This window comes from Pleurodeles waltl, chromosome 6, assembly GCF_031143425.1.
Source record: "Pleurodeles waltl isolate 20211129_DDA chromosome 6, aPleWal1.hap1.20221129, whole genome shotgun sequence".
NCBI lineage: Eukaryota > Metazoa > Chordata > Amphibia > Caudata > Salamandridae > Pleurodeles > Pleurodeles waltl.
This window is the reverse complement of record NC_090445.1, coordinates 463,732,218-463,748,488: the sequence shown is the minus strand read 5'-3', so window position 1 is coordinate 463,748,488 and position 16,271 is coordinate 463,732,218. Positions and strand designations below refer to the sequence as shown.

Below are 16,271 nucleotides of genomic sequence, written 5' to 3'. Positions count from 1 at the left end.
AGCCAAAATAAAGCGAACATTTTGTTTTGTTTTCCAAACAATGGGAAAAAAGGGATGCAGAAAAAGGCTTGTGTTTTTTTCCCTGAAAATGACACCAACAAAGGGTTTGTGGTGCTAAAGTTACCACCTTACCAGCTTTCAGGAACAGGCAGACTTGGATCAGAAAACTAAATTTTTCAACACAATTCTGGCACTTTACTGGGACATACCCCATTTTAACTATTTTTGTGCTTTTAGCCTCCTTCCAGTTAGTGACAGAAATGGGTATCAAACCAATGCTGGATCCCGGAAAGCTAACATTTCTGAAAAGTAGACAACATTTTGAATTCAGCAAGGAGTCATTTGTGTAGATCCTACAAGGTTTTCTGACAGAAAATAACAGCTGAAATAAAACAATATTGAAATTGAGGTGAAAAAAGAGCAATTTTTCTTCATGTTTTACTCTAACTTTTTACTGTGATGTCAGATTTTTTAAAGCAATATACTGTTACGTCTGGCTGGACTCTTATGGTTGTGGGTATACATAGGGCTTGTAGGTTCATCAAGAACACTAGGTACCCAGAGCCAATAAATGAGCTGCACCTTGCAATGGGTTTTCATTCTGTACCGGGTATACAGCAATTTATTTGGGGAAATATAAAGAGTGAAACATAGGTATCAAGAAACCCTCTGTATTTCCAAAATTGGCACAAGGTAAGGTGTTGAGAAGCAGTGGTTAATTGCACATCTCTGAATTCTGGGGTCCCCATACTAGCATGTGAATTACAGGGCATTTCGTCTTTTTTACACAATGTCTTACATTAGGAAGGAAAAAATGTAGAGAAACACAAGGGGCAATAACACTTGTTCTGCTATTCTGTGTTCCCCCAAATGTCTTGATAAAAATAGTGCCTCACTTGCATGGTTAGGCCTAATGCCCATGACAGGAAACACAACATGGACACATCACATTTTCCCAAAGAAAACTGATGTGTTTTTTGGAAAGTGCCTAGCTGTGGATTTGTGCCTCTAGCTCAGCCGGCACCTAGGAAAGCCTACCAAACCTGTGCATTTGTTAAAGCTAGACACATAGGGGAATCCAAGACGAGGTGACTCTCACCAGGTTCTGTTACCCAGAATCCTTTGCAAACCTCAAAATTAGGCCAAAAACACTTTTTCCTCTCATTTCGGTGACAGAAAGTTTTGGAATCTGAGAGGAACCACAAATTTCCTTCCACCCAGCGCTCCCCCAAATCTCCCGATAAAAATGGTACCTCACTTGTGTGGGTAGGCATAGCACCCGTGACAGGAAATGCCCCAACACACAACGTGGACACATCACATTTTCCCAAAGAAAACAGACCTGTTTTTTGCAAAGTGCCTTGCTGTGGATTTTGGCGTCTAGCTCAACCAGCACCTGGGAAAATCTACCAAACCTTCACATTTTTAGAACTAGACACCTAGGTGAATCCAAGATGGGGTGACTTGTGGGGCTCACCCCAGGTTCTGTTACCCAGAACCCTTTGCAAACCTAATAATTTGGCCAAAAAAACATTTTTATTCCCATTTCGGTAACAGAAAGTTCTGTAATCTTAGAGGAGCCACACATTTCCTCCCACCCAGCATTCCCCAAAGTCTCTTGAGAAAAATGGTACCTCACTTGTGTGGGTACGCCTAGTGCTCACAACAGGAAATGCCCCAAAACACAATGGACACGTCACATTTTCCCAAAGAAAACAGAGCTGTTTTTTGCAATGTGCCAAGCTGTGGATTTTGGCCTCTAGCTCAGCCGGCGCTTAGGGAAACCTACCAAACCTATGCATTTGTTTAAACTAGACACCTAGGGAAATCCAGGATGGGGTGACTTTTGGTGCTTTCACCAGGTTCTGTTACCCAGAACCCTTTGCAAACCTCATAATTTGGCCAAAAAAAACAGTTTTTCCTCACATTTCGGTGACAGAAAGTTCTGGAATCTGAGAGGAGCCACGAATTTGCTTCCACCCAGCATTCCCCCAAGTCTCCCGATAAAAATTGTACCTCACTTATGTGGGTAGGCCTAGTGCCCCTTGTTAGAAATGGGGTCTTTGGTTGACAGTCAGGTTACCCCCTGTTCAAGCAAGGACCCTCACTCTAGTCAGGGTAAAAGAGAATCACCCTTAGCTAACCCCTGCTTACCCCCTTGGTAGCTTGGCAGAGCAGGAGGCTTAACTTCAGACCGCTAGGTGTAAAGTATTTGTACCAACACACACAGTAACTTAATGAAAACACTACAAAATGACACAACACCTGTTTAGAAAAATAGGAAATATTTATCTAAACAAAACAAGACCAAAACAACAAGATTTCGACATACACAAGTCAAGTTATGAATTTTTAGAGATTAAACTCAAAAATAGCGTTTAGAAACAAAAATGCTTCGATGAGATGTTAACACGGCGTCGTGACGGAGTCGTTCCCAACAAGCAGACACCAGCGGCACCGGACACGGAGTCGTGTAGACCCCCAAGTCCAGTACCTTTGGTGAAGAGTGAAAACAAGCCGATGCGCGAAGTCGGGGATCGCGGCGTCTGTGCGAAACGTTGAAGCCACGCGCTTCGAGCGGCGTCGGTCACGACGGGGTGCGGCGACTTCCACAGAGCCGCGGACTTCAGCGGGGCGGCAGTGGCGTCGGGCCTGCGAAGAGCGTCGCGTTCCAGCGAAGGTCACGGCGTCAGGTGCAGGCGGCGTTACCGGATTCAGCAGCGGCGTCGGTCCAGAGTCGTCCGAAGTCGATTTTCTTGGATTTCCACCAGCTTACCTTTCAAGGGCCCAGGGACTGGATAGGGCACCACTTGTCGGAGCAGGAGTCTCTCAAGAGACTCCAGGTGCTGGCAGAGAGAAGTCTTTGCGGTCCCTGAGACTTCAAACAACAGGAGGCAAGTTCTAAATCAAGCCCTTGGAGATTTCTTCACAAGATGGAAGGCACACAAAGTCCAGTCTTTGCCCTCTTACTCTGGCAGAGCAGCACTGCAGGAAAGCTCCACAAAGCACAGTCACAGGCAGGGCAGCACTTCTTCCTCAGCTATCAGCTCTTCTCCAGGCAGAGGTTCCTCTTGGTTCCAGAAATGTTTCTAAAGTCGGTAGATTTGGGTGCCCTTCTTATACCCATTTTAGTCTATGAAGTCACCTTTCTTCAAAGGGGACTCACACCTACTTGTGAAATCCTGCCTTGCCCAGGCAAGGCCTCAGACACACACCAGGGGGATGGAGTCTGCATTGTCAGAGGCAGGCACAGTCCTTTCAGATGAGAGTTACCACTCCACCCCTCCCTCCTAGCAGAGATGGCTAATCAGGAAAGGCAGGTTACACCCCAGCTCCCTTTGTATCACTGTCTAGTGTGAGGTGAAAAACAACCCAACTGTCAACTGACCCAGACAGGGAATCCACAAACACGGCAGAGTCACAGAATGGTTTAAGCAAGAAAATGCTCACTTTCTAAAAGTGGCATTTTCAAACGCACAATCTTAAAAAAAACTTTACTAAAAGATGTATTTTTAAATTGTGAGTTCAGAGACCCCAAACTCCACATGTCCATCCACTCTCTAGGGGAATCTACACTTTAATTATATTTAAAGGTAGCCCCCATGTTATCCTATGAGAGAGACAGACCTTGCAACAGTGAAAAAACGAAGTTGGCAGTATTTCACTGTCAGGACATATAAACCACATTACTATATGTCCTACCTTATCCATACACTGCACCCTGCCCTTGGGGCTACCTAGGGTCTACCTTAGGGGTGCCTTACATGTAAGAAAAGGGAAGGTTCAGGCCTGGCAAGTGGGTGCACTTGCCAAGTCGAATTTACAGTGTAAAAATACACACACAGACACTGCAGTGACAGGTCTGAGACATGATTACAGGGTTACTTGTGTGGGTGGCACAACCAGTAAAGCAGGCCCACTAGTAGCATTTGATTTACAGGCCCTGGGCACCTCCAGTGCACTTTACTAGGGACTTAACAGTAAAACAAATATGCCAATCATGGAGAACCAATTACGTACACATTTTAAACAGGAGCACTTGCACTTTAGCACTGGTTAGCAGTGGTAAAGTTCCCAGCGTAACAAAAACAGTAAAATCAGAGTCCAGCACACATCAACAACCTGGGGAACAGAGGCAAAAAGTTAAGGGAGACCACGCCAAGGATGAAAAGTCTAACACCCCTAAACACAATGTGGACTCCTCAAAATTATCAAATAATAAACTACCTGTTTTTGCAGAGGTGGACCTGTATTTGTGGTTCTGGGGTCAGCAGCCATAAAGGGAAACCTACCAAATCCAAACATTTCTGAAAAGTAGACACCGGAGGGAATCCAGGGAGGTGTGACTTGCGTGGATCCCCCAATGTTTAATTTCCAAGAATCCTCAGCAAACCTCAAATTTAACTAAATAAATCACATTTTGCCACATTTCTGTGTGGGATCACAGCACCGGGACAACATCCACCCAAAGTTTCCCTCAGTCTCCCAGTAAAAATGATACCTCACTTGTGTACGTGGGTCAAGTGCCTGTGACAGGGAAGAGACAAAAACAGGTCAAAATTGAGGGGGAACCAAAGCAGGTTCAAAAGGGCAGTTTGGAAAAAAAACATTTTTAGGCTGACAAGTGTGGCAGAATTTTTATCGGTATAGATGTGACAATGCTGGGTGGTAGGAATTTTTGTGGATTTTGTGGATTCCTGCAGATTCCGGAAGGTTCCATCACAAAAATGTGTGATTTCCTGCAAAGATGTAGGTTTGCAGGTCATCGTGGGTAAGAAAACGGTGCGGGTGCATGTGAAGCACACCACCCTGGACTCACCCAGATGTTTAGTTTTCAGATGTGTCTAGGTCTTGTGGATTTTTCTACATGGCAGCATCCCAAAGTCCAAAAAGTGCAGCCTTCACCATTCCAAGTGGAATGATTTTGAGAGTTAGCCAAGTTCTCATGGCCCTAATGTAAAAGCAAAACCCAAAATAATCAAAGGTCGTCTTGCTTGCCGTGGGTTAAGATGTTTTAGTGTGCAGGGGAGAGCTGAAAGACTGTTACCCCCTTCAGTTGGGGTGGGGGCATAACCAGGCTCATACTAGTTGTTAGCCACCACCACATTATTTTTTTATTTTATTTTTTTATTCCCTTGCATCAAGTAGACTTTCTGCCCACCCCCGGGGTGTCGATCAGGGGTAATTGCCCAATCTGCCCACTGGTGGGAAGAACAACTTTGGCCCCATTTATTGAAAACAAAATCTTCTGCTGTCTCTGTTGGGCTTTGTTCCTCCCCTGGGGGGCAGATGGGCCCTCCAAAAATAGGCTGATCTGCCCCCAAAGGGGGCAGATATGAGCAACAGTAATGTTCCCCCATGCGGAGCGACCCTTGCCCAAGGTGCTGCCCCCCCAAACAAAACACACACATACACACACACCAATCCCTGGTGCCTAAGTGGTTTCTGCCCCCCCCAGGGGCAGATCGGCCTTATAGAAATAGGCCGATCTGCCCCCAAGGGGAGCAGAAATGGCCTAAGATAAACTTGACCCACCCCAGGGGAGCGACCCTTGCCTAAGTGGTTGCTTCCCTTGCGTGAAATTGACAGAAAAAAATAAAAATCACTGGTGTCTAGTGGTTTCTGCCCCCCTTGGGGGCAGATTGGCCTAATCAAAATAGACTTATCGGCCCCCAAGGGGGCAGAAATGGGCTAAAGATAATTTTGCCCCCAGGGGTGTGACCCTTGCCTGAGGGGTTGCTCCCCACATATAAAAAACTAAACAAGAATACAAAATAAAAATCCTAGTGCCTAGAGGTTTCTGCCTCCCCCGGGGGCATATCGGCCTAATTACAATAGGCCAATCTGCCCCCGAGGGGGGCAGAAATGGCCTAAAACATATTTGCCCCCAGGGGAGCGACCTTTGCCTAAGGTGTCGCTCCCCACATATACAAAAATAAAAGAAAGACAAAAAAAGATCCCTGGTGTCTAGAGGTTTCTGCCCCCCCCCCCCCCCCCGGGGACAAATAAGGCCTAAAAATAAATTGCTGCTCCCCTCATGCATAAAATAAACAAAACTCCCTGGTGTCTAGTAGGCATTTCTGCTGCAATGCGATCGGGCAGCAGAAATGCTGAGAAAGACATCAAAGAAAAGGCCTTTCCTTTCCTTTGATGCCTCTCTCACCCCCTCCACGTGATCAGAGGAGAAATGCTTTTGCATTTCCCCTCCAATCTGAGCTGGAAGCTCAGGGGTAGGCCTCTGATAAGATTGTGCGCTGACGTCCTCAGGCGCCACAGAGGGGTTGGGGAGGGCGGGTGTGGAAGGGGAAGTGATTCCCCTCCATCCCTCCCCTGGGGAAGGAGGAGCGAGGCCCCGTGGGGGGAGCGCTAGCACTTCCTCCGAGGGCCCCTACCTGGATGTAATGGTTACGTCCTCGGCACACGAGGGGGTTACAAAGTGTTCATGTGACTTTTGAAAATTGGAGCTTACTGAAATTCGAGTACGTGGATAGGTTGTGATATATTCTTGTCTCCTTCACAAATATTAATAATAAAATGCATGCCACAACTGAAAGACTTATTGTTTAAAAACAACACTATTATTAGGCAGTTGCATTGGTGAGTATCTTTGCATTTAAACATTTTGGTGGAAGGGCAAGGTCACCATGTGAATGTGACAGCATATTTTCTTTTTCTTACTTTTTATGGCATTTGCTTGCAATAAACAAAATGAAAAAAAATGAATAAATGTACAAGCTTGCCATGTCCAGACTTATTGGCTTTGCCACCGTTGGTTTAAGCAATTCTTTAAGCATAGGATTAACATGTGCAATCCATGCTGAGCCAAAAATGACAAAGGCATTTTATCGTTCCATGCACTGTATTAAAGCTTTGGATTGATGAAATACCATCAAAGCCACCTTAGAATAAGTATAAGTAGCTCCTGACAGATAGGTTTCACTGTTGTTAGTTTGTCAGAAAATCATAGCTTTCTCCAGGGTCAAGGAACCACCCAGTATATGTCCAAACGATGCCCTTGCAGGCTTAGAGTGTGCCACATAAATCAGGCAAAAGAGAAATAGGGAACTCTTTGTAGTTCCTCATATTTTGATGGTGATTTGCTTTCTTAATGTAGAGTTATCTACAAAATGGTAGACTCTAAATTTGCTCACCTCAATTGTCTGTTTTTTAGCAGATCTTTTATGCATAGGATAAGCCAACTTTAACATCAAGTGATAAAGCTAGAACATATGTGTGGACCTCTGCCACATTATTTGACCGAAAATGAATTGTTTTATTTTGTATTTTGTTTTAAGGTACATATGCTTTATCAGGAGCAAATAAATCAAACAAAAAGATTGTCATACACCTCAGGACTATAGAAAAAGATTTTACATCTCACCTATTCAAGGGTGACTCCAACCACACCCCATCTTGATGCAATCCACTAGTTATCCCCCCTTTCTCTGTTAAGATATCCACATGCTTTCTATACCCATGGTTGAACTGGGAAAAAATAGGTCAGGGCGTCAAATAAAAGTGGCCCCCATTAGCAAACCGCATAGCTAAAAAGTGGTCCAAATTTGCAAATCAGGCCAGTATTGAACTTTTAAAGACACGCTGAATGCATTTTTTCAAGGTATTGGGGACTGCATGCATTTTTGTTTGCCACAGGCAGTGTTTGTAGTAATATCAGAAAACTCAAAAATAAAACCTGGCCCACCTGGCCATAAAACAGGCCCACAGACTGCTAAACAAACAGACCACACACTGATCTGTCAGATCAACCCATTGGGCACTTCCCTGATTGCCCTGTGGGCCAGTCCGACCCTTTCTATACCCACACATGCTATGCTCTCCTCTTGCTATGATCCCTCATAACCCCAATAATAATCATAATATTAAAGTAATATACATCCTACATCTCTGTACATTTTGTACAGGTAGGCTTACTCAATGTAGTTTTATTTCTTATCATTTATGTTTTTACTTGGACACATCTTCATTTTTAATGCGCTAATTAATTATGATGAAATGGTCTGTGCCATGTCAGAGGACTGCTATCACCGGCCATTGCCAGAAGAAAGCCAGACTTTTAATGTCTTATCAGGGGCTGAGCATAAAGAAATACTACACAGCCATCATTTACTCTTTTTTTCATTTTTCACATAAAGGGAGCAGGTTCCTGCCTCTAGAAGTGGGGAATTTCAATGAGGATGAACATCAAACCCAGGAAAAGGACATGGTAAGTGATACCAAACATGTAGTAATGGAATCGAGGGGTGAGGACCAACTGGTTCTTAAATCCAGCAGCTATTATTGCACCAGATTTTGATTGAGTCGACTCCACTGAAATCTGCTGTGTCTCTGTGTAATTTGCTAGCATTACGCCTCATTCGGTAGGGCTGCAATTTGTGTTTTCTGAGTTCAGAGCAGAAATCTGCAGTGGGCAATTTCAGCCATTATTGACATACCTGCTTCACTTAAAGGGCCATCAGCACCCCTTTTGCTCAAGTATCCTAGCACGGAGCTAGCTGGCGCACAACATGGTAATGCCAGTACCATTGAGCGACCAAAGACACTCAACTTGTTGTCACTTCAAATGTATTTAAGAGATAAATTATGAGTTGAAAGTAGTTTTTTAGTTACACAAACTCTAGATAGAGGAGCTATATATTCACTGTAAGAATGTCAGAAGTTTCTGTTCAACATGAGTACTTACAACCATTTACATAGCAATTATGTTTTAATTAGCCCTGGGTGGAAATCGCTGAGTTTCACTTCACAGAATTCCGCAGAGTTACCTAAAAACTACACAAGATTCCATAGAGTTCCGTGAACGGTGGAATTTTGGTACGTCATGCTGATTTTTAAGGCCTAGAACTTGTTCTGCGATATAAAATCAGCACGAATGGCACCATGCGGCATGCCAGAGGGTGCCGCTTCTTCCTTCCACTTGAGTAGATTTTCTAGTCGAGTGTCAGCTTTCTCAGTGAGAGCAGTAGCTTTCCCAATCTGAACGGTAGTGACCTGGCCCGACCACCTGCGTTGAGAAATTGTGCCGACACTCGTCCTAGCGCTCTATTTTCTTACTCATCCAAGTTAATGATCCTGAGCCGCGCAAGAGAAAAATTCCACCATTTATTGATTGGCAAAGTTTTTCAAGAATTCCATGCTCTAGACAGAGCGCGGAGTGGACAAAAATCCGCAAGGTTTGCCAAAGGAGCAGAATTTACCGCCCACCCAAAGTGTTTAGTACTGTACATAGAAACCATTTTTAGCAACCTTGAACAAAGAAAGCTTGAGGAAAACAAAGTAAGGTTATAAATGTATCCTTTGCAGTTTGCAGGCAGCTCCTCGATGTGGGTTCATAATTTGTTAATTTAAAAGCATTGCAACTTAGAACCTGCAGGTTGCACACGGATATCTGCAATAAAAGCAGGAAAAGCAGCATCTACATAAAATAAAATGGGTGTCCCACATATTACATGGTGTGCTTCGCATCAAGCTGCTGCATGTCAGAACATTGTGCACACAATTATCACTTGGCATAAACATCAGCTCCCAAATATTGTTTGCAAAAAATAAACCCAGAAGGTGTAGATTTTCTACCTCTAACAGCATAATATTGTTTTGGTGTTAATAAAGACAAACTATTTATGTCGGACAGTATTATGACAATAATATTCTGCTACCATACAAATCAGGCACATTAAGCCCTCTGCGTTATTTTGAGTCAAACCTCTGACCAGACTACACACATATCTCTCCAGTAACTGCATTAGTCACAAGAGTTCTCTACTTCTGTTAAACTCTGGAACTTGCTGGGTACACTCAAATCACTGTAAGGGGTGCATTATCCGGCAGTACATTTTAAGATGCAATATGTTTGTGACAAATTAAGCAAGCTAGAACAGTCTTGCTTTCAATTTTTACTTCATGACAATTTCTTTGGGGGTAGGTCTTAAAAATTTATAAAGTGACTGCCAGAATCCATTACTCATGAATCAGCCCCTCTTTCCTCCCCCACCCTCTCTGCTGCTACCACTTTACCACCAAGTAACGGAATCCTGTAATATTTTTTCATTTTTCAACACTGCATAGGTACTCCCAGTACTAACTGGGACAACCTCCTCCCTGAGCACCACAGTAGGAACCAATCCCTGGGTCTGCCCACTAGTTGGGGGTTGCTGCCCTTTGAGGCAGTTGGTATCTTCTTTTGAGTGACCATTCCTGTAACACTTAAAGCTCTCAGGGGTGAAGTGACCTGAAGTCGTCTTCCCATGGAACCTTTCTTCCTGTCAGGATTGGGCTGGGAATGGTTCCCCTGGAGATTCTTTGAGGGTCTTTTAAAAACTCAGCTGTTTAATCTTTGTCTCAGTTCTCCTCTTTCTTCTGGTAGTTTCCCATGAGCCTTTTTGGACACACCATGGTGCTGACATAGAGGTCTGCCTTCTTTGCAAGCTCTCGGGTGAAGTAAAGTTGCTATCAATCAGATGTTGGTGCAGGTCTGCAAAGCAAGCACTAAACATGTGTTCTCTCACAATCAGATCATACAACCCTTCCTAATCACTCACTCTGCTGCCCTTCACTCAACCATTCAGTGCCTTCCTGGAATAACCAGTGAAATCCACCCAAGGCTCGTTTGACAACTTGTGGCTGTCCCTAAAGCTTGTGCTGTATTTTTCCGGGGTGAGCCCAAACCTGGTGACAAGAGTAGCTTTTATGGGGTTATACTTCATCTGGTCATCTACCTCTAGTGTCAGGAGGGTACCCCTCCCCACCGTGGTCATGGCTTTCCAGAGACTCCCCCGAACCGTCTTCTGGGACCCTATACATCCTTAGGGTTACCCCCTAAGTCGAGTCATTTGTCAATGTCATACCCCAGCACATAGATAGGTACCAGTTCTTTAGGAATATGGACTATCTTGTCCCCATCAGACACTGAGGTTTCACTGACACCATGGTTGCTGGACCATGTGCCTTGTTTGGCCTTCAGATAAGCTCTGGTTTACTCATTTTGTGAGCTAGCAGAAATTTGCTTTCCTCCAGGGCCAGATTCTTTTCTACTAGGACCCTGTTGACTTCTCCCTTTGCCATCGCCAACCTTTCTTTCCCATGCAGTCCTCTGGGCAGCTGCCTTCTCCATCTTCAGATTGGCCATCTGCAGCTGAAACTTCCTACCTGCATTACTGTCAGCTAGTTCCTCTAGGAACAGGCTGTGAGCTAAGATGCTGCTGCTGGCCCTGGATCTGGCAGGGGGAACTCCCTCATCTGGAGCTATGTGCAGGGGTGGTCATCACTCCCCTTCTATCTCCTCCTCCTCTCCTCAACATCCACCTATTCCTCTTTCTTCGTAGCCTGTAACTGATGGGCCTCCCACCAGGGCCTGAGGGTCTTCTGAAGCTCCTGCTTCTTGGAGCTCCTCTTTGCAGGAAGCCCCATCTCCCTCCAGAATCCTCTGATCTCACAGTGTAGCTCTCCAGGTTGTTGAGCTCAAACTGCATGATCACAGATAGAGTCACAGATACACAGTTGGGTGGAATGGAAGTAAATTTGGAAAAAGCATAAAAGCGGCAATCACAGAGAATTTAAAAAGAGGTTGATTATTTAATGTCAGATTATTTAAATGGGATTTTTAGTGTTACACAAAATCAATGAGTGGCACTGCAAACAGACAAGTACTGGACCCCCACCCTCCCACCCCGCCACCCCAAGGTGTTGGTTAAATTGGGCTTAAACCCTTCTCAAGCACCAACCATAAACCCTTGTCAGACTGACCTATAAAAAGTCAATACATTAACCTGTGCTTAACTCTAAGGTAGCTTGGCTAAAAGGCAGTCAGGCATTACTTAGAGGCAATATGTAAAGTATTTATGCATCACTCAAACAGTTAAAAAGTGTAAACAAAACACAAGATAAATCCCACAGCAATCTAGAATAATACACTAAATTGTAATAAATAAAATTATACTGGAATGATAAAAATCCAATCAGTAGAACTGGAGATATGCAGTTTCAAAGTCTTGAGGGCTGTGATGCAAGGTCCTTTATTGAGTTGCATTGCACTGCGTTAGTACGGATGAGGAGGTGTGAGGGCTGGTTAGCTAAGGCCAACGAAAACGAATCCAGCAAAACAGGAGGGGTGAGGGCAAAATGTTAAGGGGACTTCTGTCCAAGGGTGTCAAGTCTAATATCTATCTATCTATCTATCTATCTATCTATCTATCTATCTATCTATCTATCTATCTATCTATCTATCTATCTATCTATCTATCTATCTATCTATCTATCTATCTATCTATCTATCTATCTATCTATCGCACCTTGTATGCAGGAGTACCAAGGTGCTGTTATTGACCGAATTTAAGGGTCTTAATCATTGAGATGCACGGGCTGTGCCAACTGAAAATGATACAGTTTATGTGCATCTTATGTGCATCAGACACCAAGCCCTACACATGCCAACACCCTTGTATATGGCTGAGAAATTGAAAATTGCTGACAGTCAACAAGCAGAATCCCTTTTTCGCGAACCTTTGTACTCTTCTAAAATACATGGGATTACTTCTGCTTACATGCAGTACTGGCCTCCTCTGATACTCCCCCACCTTGTTGTCCCCCACTTCTCAATGCAGTCTTAGTGGTCCAGCCTTTGCTTTAATCTTGGATTCTCAATGCAGTTTTAGTGGTCCAGCCTTTGCTTTAATCTTGGGATAGTATTTTATAGTAATTCCACTGTTTGACTTTGCCTCTCGCTTTCAGCTTTGGTTACCTTTCACTGAAATCCTGCCCCTCGCTCCAGGTGCCAATAAGCGCTTACCAAATTGACCTTCAATGATTTTATTGACTGTTAGATGCATTTTCTTGGGGCTGGTGCGCTATATTCTTACCCCTATGACATTGCTCCTACTAACTGTGGTCTTATTGATGCTACCTTTTCCACAGCTGTTATGTTTCAGTTTGCTGTTTGTGTTTACCAATGTGTGTGCTGGACAAAGTATTCAGGTTTATCAGTATCTGTTACTTGATATGGTCCCTTTGTAAAGCGCTCTGCTGGCCTTGGTCCATTTTCACTTTATAGGTAGCCACACTACTCTGGAAAGAAATATGTAGCCTTTTATATTTGCCCTCATATGTGGGGTATGTTAGGAGGTAATAGGAGGGGCTGAAAGAAACCGAGGGAATAGAGGACTGAGAGAATGAGGGAGAGGGAAAGAGGGAAAAAAACTAGAACAAGATGGGAATAAGAAAGAAAGCAGGAGGCTTGGTGGGAAATGAGTGGAACAGATACTGGAAAGCTAGATAGTGAACAGAAAGTCAGCCAGGTAGACAGAGAATGGGGAAGAAGGAGACAGGAAGTGAGTCAGAGTAACGTAGAGTAAAGAAAGGGAAAGGGAGACAAAGATAGATGGGGGATTTTGAGGGTGCATAGAGAGAAAAATTGAAAGGAGCCACAGAGAGGAAAGGGAAGGGAGCGAGAATGAAGAAAAAGGAAATATAGCCGGAAGTAGAAATTGACAAAGAGGAAGGATGAAAGAGATAGAAAAAGGACACCGTGGTAGGAGAAGGAAAATTAATGAAAACGAAGGGTACCAACGGGTGTGCAAAATACTGTTGAATGAGAGAGGCAGGATGGAGTGGGACAGAGGGACTAAGAGGAAGACTTACTGGTAGAAGTGAACAATATACAACTGGAAAATTCAATTTTGGGAGTAAAGCTGCCTCTGAACGTTAAAGCTTTAACATGCATCATTTGATGACAATATAACAAGCTATTCCTTAAGCGATATGGAGATTCTAGGTGGAGTCCTCAGGTTGTTTTTGCAGCTCAGCTCCACAAAAACTCTCCTGATTTCGAGCGTGCGTGACTGTACACTGAATATGGAACGTGCTGCAAAATGGTATTGGATTCGAAATCAGGCCACCTACTAACATGGTAATCATTCGCTATAAATAGTGCCTTGGAAGGGATGGTAGATGTAGCAGGGATAAGGGGCTTCAACATCTAGCCCCCCATCCCCCCCGCATCCCTGGAATTAATGTTCCTGCTTGACATAGGTGTATTGGAGAGCTCTATGCTGGGTATCCTTCACTAGTCAAATATGTGATTTCTTTGTGTTTTAGATCATTGAGACAAGGGCAAGTGAAATCTGCTTACATGTGTTTCAAAGCATTCGTGAAAACAGGGAGAAGATGAACATTCATGAGACGCAGACGCACCTACTATTGCAGAATGTTTGCCTTGCATTAAAAAGTATACAAAGTCGATACAAGACAACTACTCCCCAGCCCGTTACAGATGAATGAGCCTAATTCATACAATAAGTGGACCTTCTAACTGATTTTTGATTAGCTTCTTATCATGTATTTTGGTTTATTCTCACTTTCATGGATTGTGGATCTTGCCTTTCTGTTTTAAAACCATTCTCTATACAAATGTCTCACATGATTTAATTTGTTTTAATATCCAATTCGCAAGATGATAAACTCATTGTGTTTGTATGTACAATGTAGGTGATACTTTTGCACATAACACAGCTTTTAACCATTTTTATTGTAATAAACTGCAGAGAAAATATTCCCCTTTCCCAGTGTTGAGTTCCTTCATTCTTTCCGGGATTGTTCAGACACAGAGCTAAACAAGCATTTGCAATGCAATAGGTCTCGCATTTTCTTGAGTTAGAGCTACTGGCATTGTAAATTCCTAACTGGACTTTTCTTGGCACGTAAATTGGTTAACCCTGCCTCATAATTTCATCTTTTCCTGCCATATAATTCCAGTGTCCCAGCATAAAGCCAAAGCACTTCTACGTACCTTCTTCCTCTATCTGCAGCAAAAAATGAAAATGTTGCTATTTAGCAGCGTTTAATCGGACAAAGCTTAATTGAAGCACACTGTTGTGTTTACTAAAGGCAAATATGCACTTACAAAATACATGATTTCCACTTGAAAACTATAGTCGAAACACGGAACACATTGGCCACACAGAAAATAAATATTTTTTAAAAGCTAATGCCTGCATATTAATACAATTGTATCATTTAATAATTATGTTTCGTGTTGTTTTACTGGTGTGTCCCATATGGTGTTTCGCTGAAATTTACACCGTTTAGGTGTGATTAACTCAACAAAGTTTTATAGCATCTGATAACATTGCCGCTGTCTACAGAGCCAGCCAACCATTTACACTCTTTCATCTGGGTGGTGCTGCCCTTTCACGAACACATGCTAATGTTTTGGCTCTGTGTTTTTGTTTTTCGTGTTAAACTTTCATCTCACCAGCAGTCTTTTTTACATACATTTGCAGGATTTCACAGTGCTTACGAGTAATGAGTGATTCATGTCCCAGTGTTCAAAAATGTTTTCTACAACATAACATGTTGCTGTTTAAACTTCCAGCCTGGCGGCTTGTTTATAGTTTGGAGCGGAAGGATATTTTCACATGTTAGAGTTTGCATTTCTAATAAATGATTATTTATTTTGCCCACAGTAAATCAGTGAGGCAGAAAAATAACTGATTGCCCTTTAACAAAAATTGTTTGTGCCCTGCATCGGAACACACCGACTCAAATTAAGCACTGTGAACATAATAAGTGTTCCTTCTTTGGATCCAGCTGTTACTCTACACAGAAGGCTGATTTATTTTTCCTTGATAACAAACCCATAAGCATTATGTTTTTAGCTTACCAGACTCACAGTTGCCTTGTTGGCATACACAAAAAGTATGTTTTTTCTAGGTTCAGCTGTCACTTTACACCACATGCTAATAACTGCTGCATATACTTTTACGAGTACTGAAAACTAAAGTGGTCTAATTTGAAATTGTAAAGAAGCACATTTTCCGTTGTTTGTGTTGTTATGACTTTCCCAAGTGTCTCTTTTGGTCATACTAAATGCAGCGCTGTAAGCAAGAGATGAAGTTGGCGTTATTATAAGGCAGTGCAGAGGGTTAAAGTGGCAGCTGCAAAGAAAGTTTTGTAGCCAGATCACAGACTGCATTCAATCTTCAAATGTCAAAATAACTCTGCTGATAATGTTATTTCTGGAGAGAGAATGTACTTTTCTGTAGTGGAAGCTTGGACTAATTATAAGGTAACACAGAAGGTTATTGTGCCTGCTGTGAGGAACATGAACTAAGCACATCAGAACTAGGAACTATTGTAACAAGCTCACATGAAAGGTGATATTTACGGGCTGCTGGCAAGCAGCAGAAACTTAATTGGAAGGATAGATGTGGATTGGTTTTGCTAAAGCTCTTTTCCTCTTCGGAGGTGTTTCTGAAAGCAAT

General features: G+C 43.1%; 1 protein-coding gene across 1 annotated transcript in view; it reads left to right on the top strand.

Moving 5' to 3' along the window:
• LOC138299901 (C4b-binding protein alpha chain-like) overlaps positions 1–14,568 on the top strand; it is a 552,670-nt gene extending 538,102 nt beyond the window's left edge. Inside the window, exons 16-17 of the mRNA XM_069238606.1 lie at positions 8,154–8,224; positions 14,107–14,568. Coding sequence (XP_069094707.1) covers positions 8,154–8,224; positions 14,107–14,289 — 254 coding nt within the window. The 3' untranslated portion in view covers positions 14,290–14,568. The remainder of the gene's footprint in view (positions 1–8,153; positions 8,225–14,106) is intronic.
• Positions 14,569–16,271: the final 1,703 nt, after the last annotated feature.